This window comes from Dipodomys merriami, unplaced genomic scaffold (genome assembly GCF_024711535.1).
Source record: "Dipodomys merriami isolate MVZ:Mamm:240054 unplaced genomic scaffold, mDipMer1.0.p SCAF_44, whole genome shotgun sequence".
In the NCBI taxonomy this organism is placed as follows: domain Eukaryota; kingdom Metazoa; phylum Chordata; class Mammalia; order Rodentia; family Heteromyidae; genus Dipodomys; species Dipodomys merriami.
In genome coordinates, this window is record NW_027206002.1 from 910,227 (window position 1) to 925,467 (window position 15,241).

The window sequence follows — 15,241 nt, forward strand, 5'->3', positions numbered from 1 at the left end:
AGAACGCTACAGAAGGTTGGGGGACCAGAAGCGCCATCAACCTCTTGACCATCTGGAGAAGCAAATACACTTGGGAAAAATCTTCAAAGAAGTATTCCCTTCAACTGGTGGATCTCATAAGCCCATGAACCCCAATATGAAGAGGGCAGTGAGAGCGAGAAAGAGAGGGAGGAGACCAAAACAGAGAGCAACAGAGACCAAAGAAGGAAAGAAGAAAGGAGGGAGGGAGAGAGGGAGGGAGAGATGGAGAGAGGGAGGAAGGAAGGGAAAGAGGGAGGGAGGGCTAGATCTTACCAAATCCTAGCATCTCTTCTACCCCATACACACACACACTCAGTACCTAGACAGGAGCGGGCCTTTCTGCAAACAGAAGGCTTTGCAGTCCAAGAAGATTCTGTCAGCTGCTCCAACAAACAGCCCTGGAGGACTGGGGGGTAGGAGGAGGGAAGGGGACTAAAATCAGAACCCAAGTCTGACGACAGCAGCACCTCAACCACTGCCTTCTTCAGGGACCCTAGTAGGACCTCAGGACCACACGGGGGACCACCCTGGAGGCTTTTCCTCCACCCCTTTGCGACCGAGGTCACATCTCTGGTGCACAGTGAGTGACCTTGCTCATCTCCTGCAGGCTCTGGGCCTGACTCCACTTTTCAAGGTGAAAGGACGCTGCTGCGGCCTCCTCGGGCTGGTGACCCGCAGGAGAGCTCCTAAAACGGGTGAGAAGCGAGCTCCCCGTCAGCTGATGCCCGGTCAGCTGGTGCCAGCCACCTGCGCAGTGTGGGGAGAGCTGGGCACGATCCTGTCAGTCCTGTCATCCCTGTGATCGGTCCGCAGGGTCTCCCGCACAGACTCTGCGCCCTGCGGGAGTCTGCTGCAGCGCAGACTGGATGGGGACAGCGGAGGAGCACGTTGCCCGGAGCTAAGCCTGGTAGGGCGCCCATAACATAAACCCCAATCGACCTTCTCGAGACCTTGCTTTGCCGTGACTTCTGACTTTCGATCACCCATTTGGACCTGGGAAGTCAAAGCTCCGGGCTCAACAACCTTCCAAGTGCTCGGAGTGGGGCGGGAGCCTCGCAGAAGGCAGCGGGGGAGGGGATCCAGACCCAAGGTCCCTTTAACACCCGGTGAACCGGCGCCCCTCGTGGGAGCCGCCCCGCCCGCAAAGCCCCGCCCACGAAACACGCCCTCTATGACCACGCCCCTCGCCCGCAAAGCCCCGCCCCTGCCTGCTAGACACGCCTTCGCTAACCACGCCTCGCCCGCTGGGCCACACCCCTCACCGCCCACAAAGCCACGCCCACCAACCCACAGGCACGCCCTCGCTAACCACGCCTCCTCCTTCTCACCGCCCACAAGCTCCGCCCCTCCTGCTAGGCTCTCCCTGACTAACCGCGCCCCGCCCACGAGCCCAGCCCGGGATGGAGGTGTGGTCGCGAGACCTCTGGAGCTCCCGGCAACGCTCTCACGCCGGCAGCCCAATTTCTCACAGCGCGCCCCCTGGATGTTGGAGCTCTGACGCACCGCCCCCCCCACGCCCCCCTCAGAAGGCCCAGGCCGCGCGGTCCCGCCCGGAGCACGCGCCAATCACCCCCTGAGGCGAGCGTCCGTGGAGTGGCGGGAAGCATGCGTGACTACGAGGAGGTGACCGCCTTCCTGGGCGAGTGGGGACCCTTCCAGCGCCTCATCTTCTTCCTGCTCAGCGCCAGCATCATCCCCAATGGCTTCAACGGTATGTCCATCTTGTTCCTAGCGGGGACCCCGGAGCACCACTGCCGGGTGCCGGACACCGCGAACCTGAGCCGCGCCTGGCGCAACCACAGTATCCCGTTGGTGCGGCAGGATGGCCGCGAGGTGCCCCACAGCTGCCGCCGCTACCGCCTGGCCACCATCGCCAACTTGTCGGCGCTGGGGCTGGAGCCGGTGCTGGACGTGGACCTGGAGCGGCTGGAGCAGGAGAGCTGCGTGGACGGCTGGGAGTTCAGCCGGGACATCTACCAGACCACCATCGTGACCGAGGTAGGTGGCCAGGTTCCTTGCCAGGAGGGGGACAGGGAATGGAGCGACCCCCTCCGTGTGCGTCAGATCCCCCTGGAGACTCCCTGGCAGCGCCCTGCAAGGGATGTGGTTATTGCTTCTAGCAACAGGCCAGCACGAAACTCAAGAGAGAGGAGGCTGATGAGTGAAGCTTTTCTTCCCAGGATGGAGAAGGGAGCATGCCACCAACTGCCTTTTCCTTTCTGCGTTTCACAACCAAGTGATTTCCTAAGAGCCTAGATGTTCGTGGCCTGAGCAGGCCCAGCTCCTGGCTGCCCTGACATGTATGCCCTAGTTACTTCCCTACGTGCCAATGAGAAAAGGGATGGGAAGGTTAGGTGAACCTAGGTGCCAACATTGGGGCAGGCCTTCAGACACAGGGAAGAGCCCCTTCCCTGGAGTTTCGATGTCTCCAAAAATGGGGGAAAGTGCTCCTGTTGCTGGTTGGATACAAGGAGCCAGAAAAGCAAGAGCCCTGGCTTCAAGTCACTCGAGAGACAGACTGGCCAGAGACTTATCTGAACATAATGCCAGTGGTTTGGTAGCAATTTGTGTAAGTTTAAGGAATCAAGATAAACATATATTGCCTCTCCATGTTTGCTGTTTGCTGCATGTTTGATGCTAGGCAGGGCAGTCCTTTCTGGAAAGAGCATCCTCAGGGACTCATTTCCTGTTGTTGACCAGAGAGGTAAGGATTTCTTTGCTCCTTAGCCTCTCCTCTCCTCTGTTTTATGTTCCTCTCAAGAAACAGTGGCCTCAGCCAATCCTGTATCTCATTCTCTCAATACCGTGTGGCAAACATCACACCATTTGCCTTACCTTGTAGTATAGACATTGAGGTATAGCTTCTGCTCTGGAAGCACATTGTGGCTTGTTTTTCCTGTATGACCTAGGATGAATTAGTGCATTACTTACTTTCTCTACAAGAAGTGATAACATTTGGGGTGAATCTGGAAATAGAAGTAAAATGAAGTAAAATCTATCCAGGCAAAGAGGGTGACAGATCTGGTGGCAGGAGTGGAGGGGAGGGAGTTCTCATAGATTAGAATAACTGGAGTTCAGGAAGTTCAACATACCTATCAGAGGCCAGTACACAGGTATACTGAAGAGTTGACTTTTTGAGGAAAGCAAGGAAGGAAGCAACAAGGCTAGATCATTTAGAAGAAGAGTTTTTAGAAAGAGTTTTCTCTGCTGTGCAAAAGCAAGAAGATTGGAAGGAAGCTGTGAAAGTCACCCTTGGGAAAGAATGGTAGTCAGCCAGGAGTGGCAGGTGTGGAGTTCACGGGACCACTGGAAGGTGGCTGGGCCTGTGGGCTTTGTCTGTATCTCCTAGCACGCACCATGTCTGCTTTGAGCTCTAAGGAAGCTGTGCATCTCTGGCTCTGATCCCCTACCAGGCAGTTCCTACTACTTGCCCAGTCCCTGTCTGTAGCATCTAGGAGCAGCTAAGACAGTGAGTTATCGTGTCCCATCTCAGTTCAGGACTACACTTGAGCCAGAAACAGGACTTCCCAAATGTCTGTTCTGATTCTGTTTACTTCAGGAGGTGAAGGATGGGTTGCTAAGTTCATGGGCACCCTATTGTACACCATTCACAGGTACCCGAAGGTACCCTGAGGTATGGACACTCTCACACACCCAACATTTATGTGCCATAATTTGCTTTGTCCAGCAGCCTTTCCTTTCCATACTTGATTTTTGGCTAATGGGCACTTGTAGCTGGCGGGGCACTTGTAGCTGCCATGATGAATAGAATAGCGTGGTGGCACAGGAAGCTCCAGATGGCTATTTACCAAAGTGCAAATAAAATAGCAAGTGGTGTGCATATGGAAAAATTGGAAACGTTGCTTGCTGCTGGTGGGACTGCATGTTAGTCAGCTTTTAATTATTGTTAAAAAAAAAACCCTAAGATAATGAACTTTTAAAAAGATTGAGCCAGGAACTGGTGGCTCACACCTGTAATCTTAGCTACTTAGGAGGCTGAGGTCTGAGGATAGCAATTTGAAGCCAGCCCAGGGAGGGAAGTCTGTGAGATTCTAATCTCCAAGGAACTATCAAAAATCTAGAAGTGGGTCGGATACCGAAGGCTCATGCCTGTAATCCTAGCTACTCAGGAGGCAGAGATCTGAGGATCTCAGTTCAAAGCCAGCCCGGGCAGGGAAGTCTGTGAGACTCTTATCTCCAATAAACCACTAGAAAACTGGACATGGCACTGTGGCTCAAGTGGTAGAGTACTTGCTTTGAGCTGAAGAGCTGAGGGACAGCAACCAGGCCCAGAGTTCAAGCCCCACAACCAATAACAAAAATAAATAAATAAATAAAAATAAATAAATCTAGAAGTGAAACTGTGACTCAAGTGGTAGAGTGCTAGCCTTGAGGGGGAAAAAAATAGCTCAGGGACAATGTCCAGGCTCAAGTTCAAGCCCTAGGACTGGCAAAAAAAAAAAAAAAAAAAAAAAAAAAAGAAGAAGAAGAAGAAGAAGAAAAGAAAAGAAAAGCAGGATTTAATTGGCTCACAATTTCAAAGGTTCTAGCCCATGATTGATTAGTTTTATTGCCGTTGGTCATGAGGGTTGGCAGTACAACAGGGAGTGAGTGTGTGAGAGAGGGCAAAGCTGTTTTCCTCATAGCAGAGACACCAATGAAAGAGAAAGAAGAGGCCTGGGACTATCCTTAGTGACTTGATTTTCTTCCATAGGCCCTGCCTCTTAAGGTTTCTTTCTTTCTTTCTTTTTTTAGCCTGAGACTGGGACTCAAACTCTATACCTCATTGGCTGGCACTTTACCAACTGAGCCACGCCCCCAAGCTCTCTTAAAGTTTCTACCACTTCCCAATAGCACCAAGCTTGGGCCCAAGCCTCTAACACATGGCCTTTGAAGGATATAGCTGCTATGAAAACAGTATGGTGTGCCTCAAAAAATTAAAATTAAACATGAGACCTGGAGCCATGACTCAGCAGAACATCAACCTAGCAAGAACAAGACCCTGGGTTTAAACTCCAATAATGAAAAAAAAAAAAAGAGCTACCATATTATCCAATAATTCTATGTCTGGGCACATACTAAAATAATTGAAATCAAGGTGTCAAGGAAATAATTATATATGTTAATAATAGTATTATTCACAATGGCCAAAATCTATCAACAGATAGATAGCCACTATCAACAGATGAATATATAAACAAAATGTCTTTCACACACACAAATATTCAGTTTTAAAAGAAAGCACATTCTGACAACATGCTATAACATAAATGAACCTTAAGGACATTAACATTCAAAAAAACCTCAAATAAATAAGTATGGTTTTACTTATGAAGAGTTGTCATTCATGGAACAGAAAGTAATAGTGGTTGCTAGGACCTGCGGGTGGGGAGTAGGAATGGAAGTTTTTTTAATGGGTACATAGTTTCCCTTTTGTAAGATGAAAAGAGTTTTGGAGGTTGATTGCACAACCACAGAAACTCTCATGAATTGTACACTTAAAAAAAATGGTTAAGAGCTGGGCTCTGGTAGCTCATGCCTATAATCCTAGTTATTTAGGAGGCTGAGATCTGAGGTTTGAGGTTAGAAGCCAGCCCCTATAGGAACGTCTGTGAGACTCTTATCTCTAATGAACGAACAAAGGCTGGAAGTAGAGCTGTGGCTCAAGGGGTAGGGTGTTAGCCGTGAATGAAAAAGTTAAGGGACCGTACCCAGGCCCTGAGTTCAAGCCCCTGTATTGTGCACACATATATAAGAGGGTTAAATGGTAAAATTTGGGTTACATGGGTTTTTAAAAAAATTATCTTTATGTAGTTGTACAAAAGGGTTACCATTCAACATGTTAGTTTATCACTGTTTTCATTATTTTCCCCCTTCTTTCCCAACTCTACCCTTCCCCTCAGTTTTCCTAGTTTCATAGGATATGAAGTGAATATTATGAATGCATTCTCCCCATTTTCTCACTAAACTCATCTACCCACCTTCCCTTTCTCTCTCCCCTCCCACACATCTCAAGTACCAGCTTCCTGGTATTTGTGTTAGTTTTTCTAAGGAGTTACACCTTCTGAATTCTTCCCTGCATATATACTCATATTTCAGTAAATACATTTGTGTGTATTTGCATACAACACAAGTATGTGTTTAATTGTATATTCCTTTTCTTTTCTTTTTTGTTGGTTGTGGGGATTGAACTCTGGGCCTGGGCACTGTCCAGCAGCTCTTCAGCTTAAGGTGAGCGCTCTGCCACTTGAGCCACAGTGCCACTTCCAGTTTTCTGAGTGGTTACTGGAGATAAGAGTCTCACAGACTTTCCTGCCTGGGCTGGCTTTGAGCCGCGATCCTCAAATCTCAGCCTCCTGAGTAGCTAGGATTATAGGCATGAGCCACCGACACCTGGCTTAATTGTATATTTCTAAATTAGATCTAGCTTCCATATATGAGAAAACATGAATTCTTCTCTATGGGCCTGACTTACTTCACCCAATTTTTCCTGGTCCTTCCATGTCTTTGCAAATAATGTGATATCATTTGTCCTAGTGGATGAGGAAAATTCCATTGTGTATTTTGAGGCTTGCAATGATTGAGCACTCATGCAGATGAGCTGTGTTGCTTGGTAACCAGCACAGAATCTGGCACCAGCAAATGGGCATCCTGGGTATGTGCGTGGAAGTGGTGTGGGTAGGCCCACATCAATGTCTTGCTTACAGCCTAGGCACTGTGGACATTGTAGACATTTTTTTTTCTTTTTTGCCAGTCCTAGGGTTTGAACTCAGGGCCTGGGCACTGGCTCTAAGTTTTTGGGGGTTTTTTGCGTAAGGCTAGCACTCTACCACTTGAGCTACAGCATCACTTCCGGCTTTTTCTGTTTATATGGTACTGAGGAATTGAATCCAGAGCTTCATGCATGCTAGGCAAGTACTTTACCACTAAGCCACATTCCCAGCCCTGCAGGAGCTTTCTTAACGTCCAGGTTGTAGTCAGTAGTATAGAAGATAAGACTTGCTGGAGGCTGAATGAACCCCTCTCCCCAAAGAGACAGTTCCAGACTCAGAGAACAGGACATAGGTCCAAATCTATGCTGATTTAAGCAGTAATACTGAAAAGAAGAAGGAGAGAAAAAAAAAGCCCTCACTTCCTACAGGGCCAAGCCTAGCTCCTGACAGGTGTGGGGCAGTATACTGAGACTTGAACTGAGGGCCTTGGCACTGTCCTTTAACACTCAAGGCTGGAGCTCTACTACTTGAGACACAGACCTATCTACTTGCAGCTTTTTAGTCATTGGTTATAGATAAAAGTGATATGGACTTTCCTAACCAGGCTGGCTAAAAATCATGATTCTCAGATCTCTGCCTCCTGAGTTGCTAGGATTACAGGCATGAATCACCAGCACCCAGTCCCTGACAGGTCCTTACATTCTGGTAGGCACAGGTAGAAGGATTGCCCTTTGTCTGACACTTTTGTTCCAGGATCTCCCAATGGGTAAACCCTCAAGGACAGAAAAGTCTTCTGAATTGCCCCTGACTTCTCTACAGTAGGACAAGGTCATCGAGAAGCCAGAAGTGCCTTTCATAGATGCTAGGAGACAGGAATCTGAGTAACTTGTATGTGTATGCACACATGCACCTGTGTGTGTATATGCATACATAAAGTTGTTTTCTTCCCCAAGAACTGTTTGTGGTGTTTAATTCATTCATCCTGTCTGTTCTGTGATCCTAAGAATCAAACTTGATTATTAACTTGATGCCAGGCACCAGTGGCTCATAACTGTAATCCTAGAGCTATTCAGGAGGCTGAGATCTGAGGATTGCAGTGTGAAGCCATCTAGGGCAGAAAAGTCCCCGTGAGACTCTGATCTCCAATTAACCACTCAAAAACTTGAAGTGGCACTGTGGCTCAAGTGGTAAAGCACTAGCCTTGAGCACAAAGAGGCTCAGAGATATCATCTAGGCCCTGAGTTCAAGCCCCACAACTGACCAAAAAAAATAAAAATTAACCTTTATTTGAAATAATTCTCTGTGTGTGTGTGTGCGTGTGTGTGTGTGTGTGTGTGTGTGTGTGTGTGTGTGTGTGTTGGTTCTGATCCTTCAACTCAGGACCTGAACACTGTCCCTTACTTTTTTTTGCTTAAGACTAGCACTCTACCACTTGAGCCACAGCTCTGCTTCTGGCTTTTTGGTAGCTTCCTACCTGGGGTGGTTTCAAACTGTGATCCTCAAATCTCAGCCTCCTGAGTAGCTAGGATTCCAGGTGTGAGCCACCAGCGCCTGGCTTGACATAACTTTTGATTCAGAGAAAAAATTGTAAAAAAATAGTAGAGTAGTCATATATAGCCTTTACCCGTTTCCCGCTGATGGAACCAATTTAAATGTACCCGCAACCAAATCCAGAAAATTAACAGTGATGACAACTTAACAAAACCAGTTTTCTCATTAATACCCTTTCTGTGTTTTTAGACCCAATCCAGAATCCCACATATATCTAGTATATGTGTCTTGGATTTCAGTCTATAACAGATCCTTAGTTTTCTCTTGTCTCTCATGATCTTGACTATTTTTATGAATCATTTTGATGAATGTCCTGAGAGAGTATGGATGTTCCCACGGTTGGATTGAGAAATACACTCTGATGAGAATACAGAAGTGATGTGTTCTCAGATATCATACCCAGAAGGTAGATCACTTTGACAGTTGCTTAGGGCTAAGTTGAATTCTACAGGATTTTCCCACTCATTTGTAAGTTACTGTTTGTTTGTTTTTTCCCCCATCAGAGAAGAACTTTGCAATAAGACAAAACTTTGTGTCTACTGATGCCACTAATACTTGGGTCCTCATGATCTTGCTCAGAGCTCACCACTGGTACTGTACCATTTGAGCCACACCTCTATGGCTTTTTACTGGTCCTTTTCTCTTTTTTTGGCAGTAATGGGGTTGAATTCTGGGCCTGAGCACTGTCCCTCAGCTCTTCAGCTCAAGGCTAGTGTTCTACCACTTGAGCCACAGTGCTACTTCCAGCTTTTTCTGTTTATGTGGTGCTGAGGAATTGAACCCAGGGCCTCATGCATGCAAGGCAAGCACTCTACCACTGAGCCATCTTCCTAGCCCTTTTTACTGGTTCTTTGCAGATAAAAATCTTTCTCTCTTGGATATGTCTCCCTAAGCAGGCTCCAAACCTGAATTTTCCTGGGTAGCTGGGATTATAGGAGTGAGCCCCAGGTACCCAGCTTATTTTGTATTAAATTTTTGGTAGCACTGGGCTTTGAGCTCAGGGCCTCCTACTTCCTAGACGGGCACTCTACCTCTTCAGTGTGCAACTCCTCACCCACTAATTTTAATATCTGTCACTTAACCTTGACTACAATGACCATTACGGTGGCATCTGCTTAACAGTGATTTAGAATTATTCTGAAAAGAAGAGCTTTCCCTGCGCACCCATTTACTTAATTACTCAGCTATTAATTCAAATCAGTCCAAGCATGTACATACTAGTTTTATCCCATCAATTATAATTTAATACTGTCCTTAATTATTTTGTTGTTCTACTTGTGCCAGCTTGAATGAAATTCTCCTTCATCCTAATGAAAACAAGACGTAAACATTCTGGGTAAGATTCTTCATCTGTGTCTGGACTCAGGGTTGGAGAAATCTGTGTTACCCCCAGAAGAAGAGCGGCAGTCATATTTTAATAACTAATTACTCCAAGGAGAGTGTCTGGGCAGGAACAGGAGCAGGGGATTATGCAATCTGGGGTAGGATGGGAGGTTCCACTGGGGGAGGAAGGGAATCTAAGAATCCCAAACAGATCCAGTGCCAGTGGCTCACATCTGTAATCCTGGCCACTCAGGAGGCTGAGATCTGAGGATTGCAGTTTGAGACCAGCCCAGGTAGGAAAGTCTGTGAGACTCTTATAGCCAATGAACTTCTAAAAAGTTGGAAGTAGAACTGTGGCTCAAGTTGTAGAGCACTAACTAGCCTTGAGCAAAAAAGAAAAGAAAAACAAACAAAAAAACAACCCTACACCTCAGGAATGGTACCTAGGCTTTGGGTTCAAGCCCTAAGTCTGGCACACAGAGAAATTAAATCCCAATCTTTCTGGTGATGGTTCCTGAGATCTCAATAGTTCTGGTCTAGATCTTGATCTCCACAGGCATGGACCTCCTCATGACCTTTCCATATCATAGAGTTCAGATAGCAGTAACCCTATATGTAAGCACGGTCAAAGGTCACCTGCTCAGAAACTAAAGGAACAGATAGATCAGCCAAGGCCAGGGCCTTAAGCATAGACTGGCCTTTGCCCTAAGCAGGCCCCTTTTCCCATAGAACACCATTAGGGAACTTGAACCCTTTTTAGTCTATAGGCTAGAAAACCAAGGCCCTCACCTCTGACCTTCTGTAGGTTTCCTGCTGCAGGAGCTTTGGGAGAGTCCTGTGTGCTTAGTACCAGCCTTCCTGACAGGCCACCAGGCACATGAGATAGAGCTGTAGCCATACCCTGTGTACATCTATCTTCTTCTGCAGCTGGTTTCAGCCGCTGGAGATAGGCACCAACCTTGTACCCACTTCCCTGGGACCTGAGATCAGGGCACAGGCAACAGTAAGACAGATCAATGCCTTCATTGAGCCCAAGATTGTGTTATGTGTTTGTAAGAACATGGGATCTGGTGCTCTACAAGAGGAAGTTGCTAGAAGGTTATTAGGAATAGCAAGGGACTGACTAAGGCCTGCACGTGGCTGATTACTCTGCTTGCTCTACCACATTTCACACAGCAGCTAGCAAGGAAGTACTTCCCCTTGGGTTTGGGTGGGCCTGGCCACAAGAAAGATCTGGCATGACTGGGCTTTTGTATTGTTCTCTGCCAAGTGTACAGTTGTCCTGAGACACTGCCAGCTGGTGTGAAGACTGGCAACTTGGCTATCAAGATAGGCTAAATAAGGCTGGGTGCTGGTGGCTCACATCTATCATCCTAGCTACTCAGGAGGCTGAGATCTGAGGATCACGATGGAAAACCAGTCCAGGCAGGAAAATCCAGAATATTCTTATCTCCAGTTAACCACTCAAAAAACTGCACGTGAGCTGGGCACTGGTGGCTCACACCTGTCATTGTAGCTACTCAGGAGGCCAAGATCTGAGGATCCAGGTTCAAAGCTAGCCCAAGCAGGAAAGTCCATGAGACTCTTATCTCTAATTAACCACCAGAAAACTGGAAGTGGTGCTGGGGCTCAAGTGGTCGAGAACTAGCCTTGAGCTGAAGAGCTCAGGGTCAGCACCAAGGCCCAGAGTTCAAGCCACATGACCAACTAAATATATATATATGTATATATATATGTATATACATATATATATATATATTTAAATAGCCTAAATATTAACTAAATTGCACCTTTGAGGCCACAGCTCACGCCTTGTCCTCTGGGAGATGCCAGTAGGAACGGGGAGGCAGCCCCTGCCATTCTAGCCAGACCCAGTCAATCCTACAGAAACTAGATTTTTTTCCCCAATAAACAAGCAGAGGCCCACCCTGAGCTCTGGTGTGCTTCCCAGTTTGTTTGTCAGCTGCTTGGCCTGTTGTCTCTCAGCTATGTTACTCTGGCAACTGCCACCAGGATCTCGGAATGTACCTTTTGTTCCAAGGTTGCTTCACCAACATCTCCTGCCAAGTCCCTGGATAAACAGACTTTGTCCATCTCTCCTGGTGGAGCAGAGCCCTCAGACAGAGTCCAGGATGGCATGTGAACAAAAAAAACAAGGCTGTGTGGCCAGCTGGTCCCGGTGCCAGGCCTGGAGAAATTGACTGTAGTTCTTGTAACAGGTTACATTGTATTTCTGGGGTGTTTTTTGGGGCTTGAATTCCAAGCCTGGGTGTTGTCATTGAGCGTTCTCTCTCTCTCTCTCTCCCCCCCCCCTCTTATTTTGTGGGTCATGGGACTTGAACTCTGGGCCTGGGCGCTGTCTCTCAGCTCTTCAGCTCAAGGCTAGCACTCTACCACTTGAGCCACAGCACCGCTTCCAGTTTTCTGGTGGTTCATTGGAGATAAGAGTCTCACAGACTTTCCTGCCTGAGCTGGCTTTGAACCTCGATCCTCAGATCTCAGCCTCCTGAATAGCTAGGATGACAGGCGTGAGCCACACGCACCTGGCTTTTTTTTTTCTTTCTTTCTTTCTTCTTCTCAAGGCTAGCACTCCACCACTTGAGCCACAGTCCCATTTCCAGCTTTTTGATAGTTTATCAGAGATAAGAGTCTTATATGGACTTTCTCAGCCTCTTGAGTCGCCAGGATTATAGGCACAAACCATCAGCTCTTGGCTTGCCTTTCAGTTTAAGGTTAATGTGGAGCTGTATATTTAACCTGTGGTTTAATTAAGTTTCTGGAGTCCAAAAGCAAGGCCGGGATTCCCATTTGGTGTGGAAGGAATAAATGTGCTAGGGAAGGGCCCAGGTCCTCTTCCCACGTGCTCCACGCCCATGTTCTAGAAAGAAACTGGCAGGCTGGCAGCTCCTTCTAAACCTTTGCGAGACTAAATAGGAGGTTTACCCTGACACCTTCCAGAATTTCTCCTCAGTGCTGGGTGGATGGCACAGACACTATTTCATTTGCTTATAGTCCCAGAGCAGAGTCTACAGTGGACTCAGTGCCAGGATGAAGGGGACATATAAAGTCCCTCAGTATCCCTTCTCCTACCCACAGCACCCCCCACCACACTCCCTTGCCATGTCTTATGGATAGATCTTTGTTCTGTTTTCTTTTTTCTCTTGCTAGTAGTGCTGGTGAATCCAATCCAAAGCCTTGTACATACTAGGCAAATGTTGTCAGACTTGTACCCCAGCCCCAAAGACCCAGGTTTTTTTGTTTGGTTTGTTTTTACTTATTTGTTTTATGGGTGTGCTACTATTAGAACTTGAACTAAGGGGCCTGGACTCCATGCCTTAGGTTTTTCATTCAAGGCTAGTGCTCTAGCACTTGAGCCACAGCTCCACTTCTGGTTTTTTGGTGGTTAATTTGGAGACAAGAGTTTCATAGACTTTTTTGTGCCTGGGTTGGCTTTGAACTGTGATTCCCAGATCTTAGCTTTTTGAGTAGCTAGGATTGCAGGTGTGAGCTACCAGTGCCAAGTTTGGTTTGGATTCGTTCAGCCTCAGGCCTCAGGTGACAACAGGACTCTAGACTGTCACATTTCCATTTAAGATGACTTTTTCTCTACCTCTAATCTACAAGAAGAAAGTTGCTGAGAACATTAGTATAGTAAGCAGTCTCTTAGCTCAGTGATATATAAAGGGAAATGTTGAGGGAGGGTAATACTTTATATTAGAACAATAGCCAAAAAAACAACCCACAAAATGGGAGCTAATATATTGCAAATCTTATATTTGATGAAAGGACTTGTTATTGAGAATATGAAAAGATTTCTGATAACTCACAATAAAAAAATTACCTAACTTGGGGCTGGGAAGGTGGCTCAGTGGTAGAGCGCTTGCCTTGCAAGCCTGAGGCCCTGGGTTCGATTCCTCAGCACCATATAAGCAAAAAGAAAAAAGCCGGAAGTGGCACTGTGGCTCAAGTGGTAGAGCGCTAGCCTTGAGCTGAAGAGCTGAGGGACAGGGCCCAGGCCCAGAGTTCAGGCCCCACAACCGGACCCAAAAAAAAATTAAAAAAAAAATTACCTAACTTATGCCAGAATAAAATGACCTATTATGGAGAATAGACATTTCTCCAAAGGAGGGGGGGGGGTTTAATCAATAAAACATGACAAGATTTTCAGAGTTTTTATTTTATTTTATTTATTTTTTTTTGGGGGGGTGCGGTCGTGGGGCCTGAACTCTGGGCCTGGGCACTGTCCCTCAGCTCTTCAGCTCAAGGCTAGCGCTCTACCACTTGAGCCACAGCGCCACTTCTGGTTTTCTGGTGGTTTATTGGAGATAGGAGTCTCACGGTCTCTCCTGCCCGGGCTGGCGCCACTTCCGGCTTTTTTTGCTTATGTGGTGCTGAGGAATCGAATCCAGGGCCTCATGCATGCAAGGCAAGTGCTCTACCGCTGAGCCACCTTCCCAGCCCTTTCAGAGTTTTTAAATGGTAACAAAATGAGGTCCACAAAGGTGATTCCTAATGAAACAAGCCACAACTGGTTTGCTCTCTCCCCTCTCTCTCTCTCTATCTCTTTCTGAGTCTTTGAAAATTTTCCTAAGGGAAGATAGCAAATGAAGAAACATTTCTTCAAGAAAAGCTTCTTTATCTTAGTAAAGCCCGTGGGAGTCAGTGGACCTGAGTCACAACCCTTTTGTTCCTCCTTCCCTTACCCTCCTCCACCTCCCCTCCCACCACCACACACACACACACACACACACACACACACACACACACACACACACACACACACACACACACACACACACACACACACACACACACACACACACACACACACACACACACACACACACACACACACACTCCTCTTTAGGTGAATTTGGCCAAGAAAACAAGAGTTCTTGCTTTCCTCCATTCTCACAATGAGTGATACAGTGTGTGTCTCTGTAATTAGCTACATTTCCATCATTGCCACCAAAAATGCCTAATGGAAAATCTTTTTTTTTTTTTTTTCTAATGGAAAATCTTAAAGGAAGAAAGATTTCACTGGGTGCCGGTGGCGCATGCCTATAATAGCTACTCAGGAGCCTGAGGGCTAAGGATTGCAGTTCAAAGCCAGGCCAGGCAGGAAAGTCCATAAAACTTTTATCTCCATTTAACTACTAAAAAAAGCTTCAAGTGGAGCTGTGGCTCAAATGGTAGAGCACTAGTCTTAAGCAAAAGAAAAAAAACAATAACAATTCATGGACAGTGCCCAGTTCAAGCACTAAGATGGGCATTCACACATAATATACACACAGATTTCTTATGGAGGACAGAAGTGCATGATAAAGAAGCCTCTTTACCTCCTGGGGAGCAACAGGCCAGAGGGCAGGGCAAGTCCTACTTCCTCCAACTAGGTCCCACCTCTGACTTTCCACCATCTTCAACAAAGCTATTATGTTCAGAATCCCTCAAAGAACAAATTCATCCATTGGATCAGAGCTCTCATAATTTAATTGTGCCTGGAAACACCATCAGAGACACACTCTAGGGGTATGTCTTTATTAATTTCCTAGTTATATCTTAACCCAGTTGATAACCAAATGAACCATCATATTCATCAAGAGGATCAATCCACCAAGCTGGGCGCCAGTGGC

The 15,241-nt window shown here is 46.8% G+C and overlaps 1 protein-coding gene across 2 annotated transcripts in view; it reads left to right on the forward strand.

The window, feature by feature from the left end:
* Positions 1-1,460: 1,460 nt before the first annotated feature.
* The window catches only part of LOC138807893 (solute carrier family 22 member 4), a 62,859-nt gene continuing 49,078 nt past the window's right edge, over positions 1,461-15,241 (forward strand). The window contains exons 1-2 of one of the 2 annotated variants that reach the window (XM_069993698.1): positions 1,537-1,644; positions 1,754-2,019. Coding sequence is in view for 1 of the 2 variants with exons in the window: in XM_069993696.1 (XP_069849797.1) it covers positions 1,627-2,019 (393 nt within the window). In the remaining variant the exon portion in view is untranslated. Of the gene's footprint in view, positions 2,020-15,241 lie in introns of both variants that reach the window. The other variant, XM_069993696.1, reaches the window with a different exon arrangement.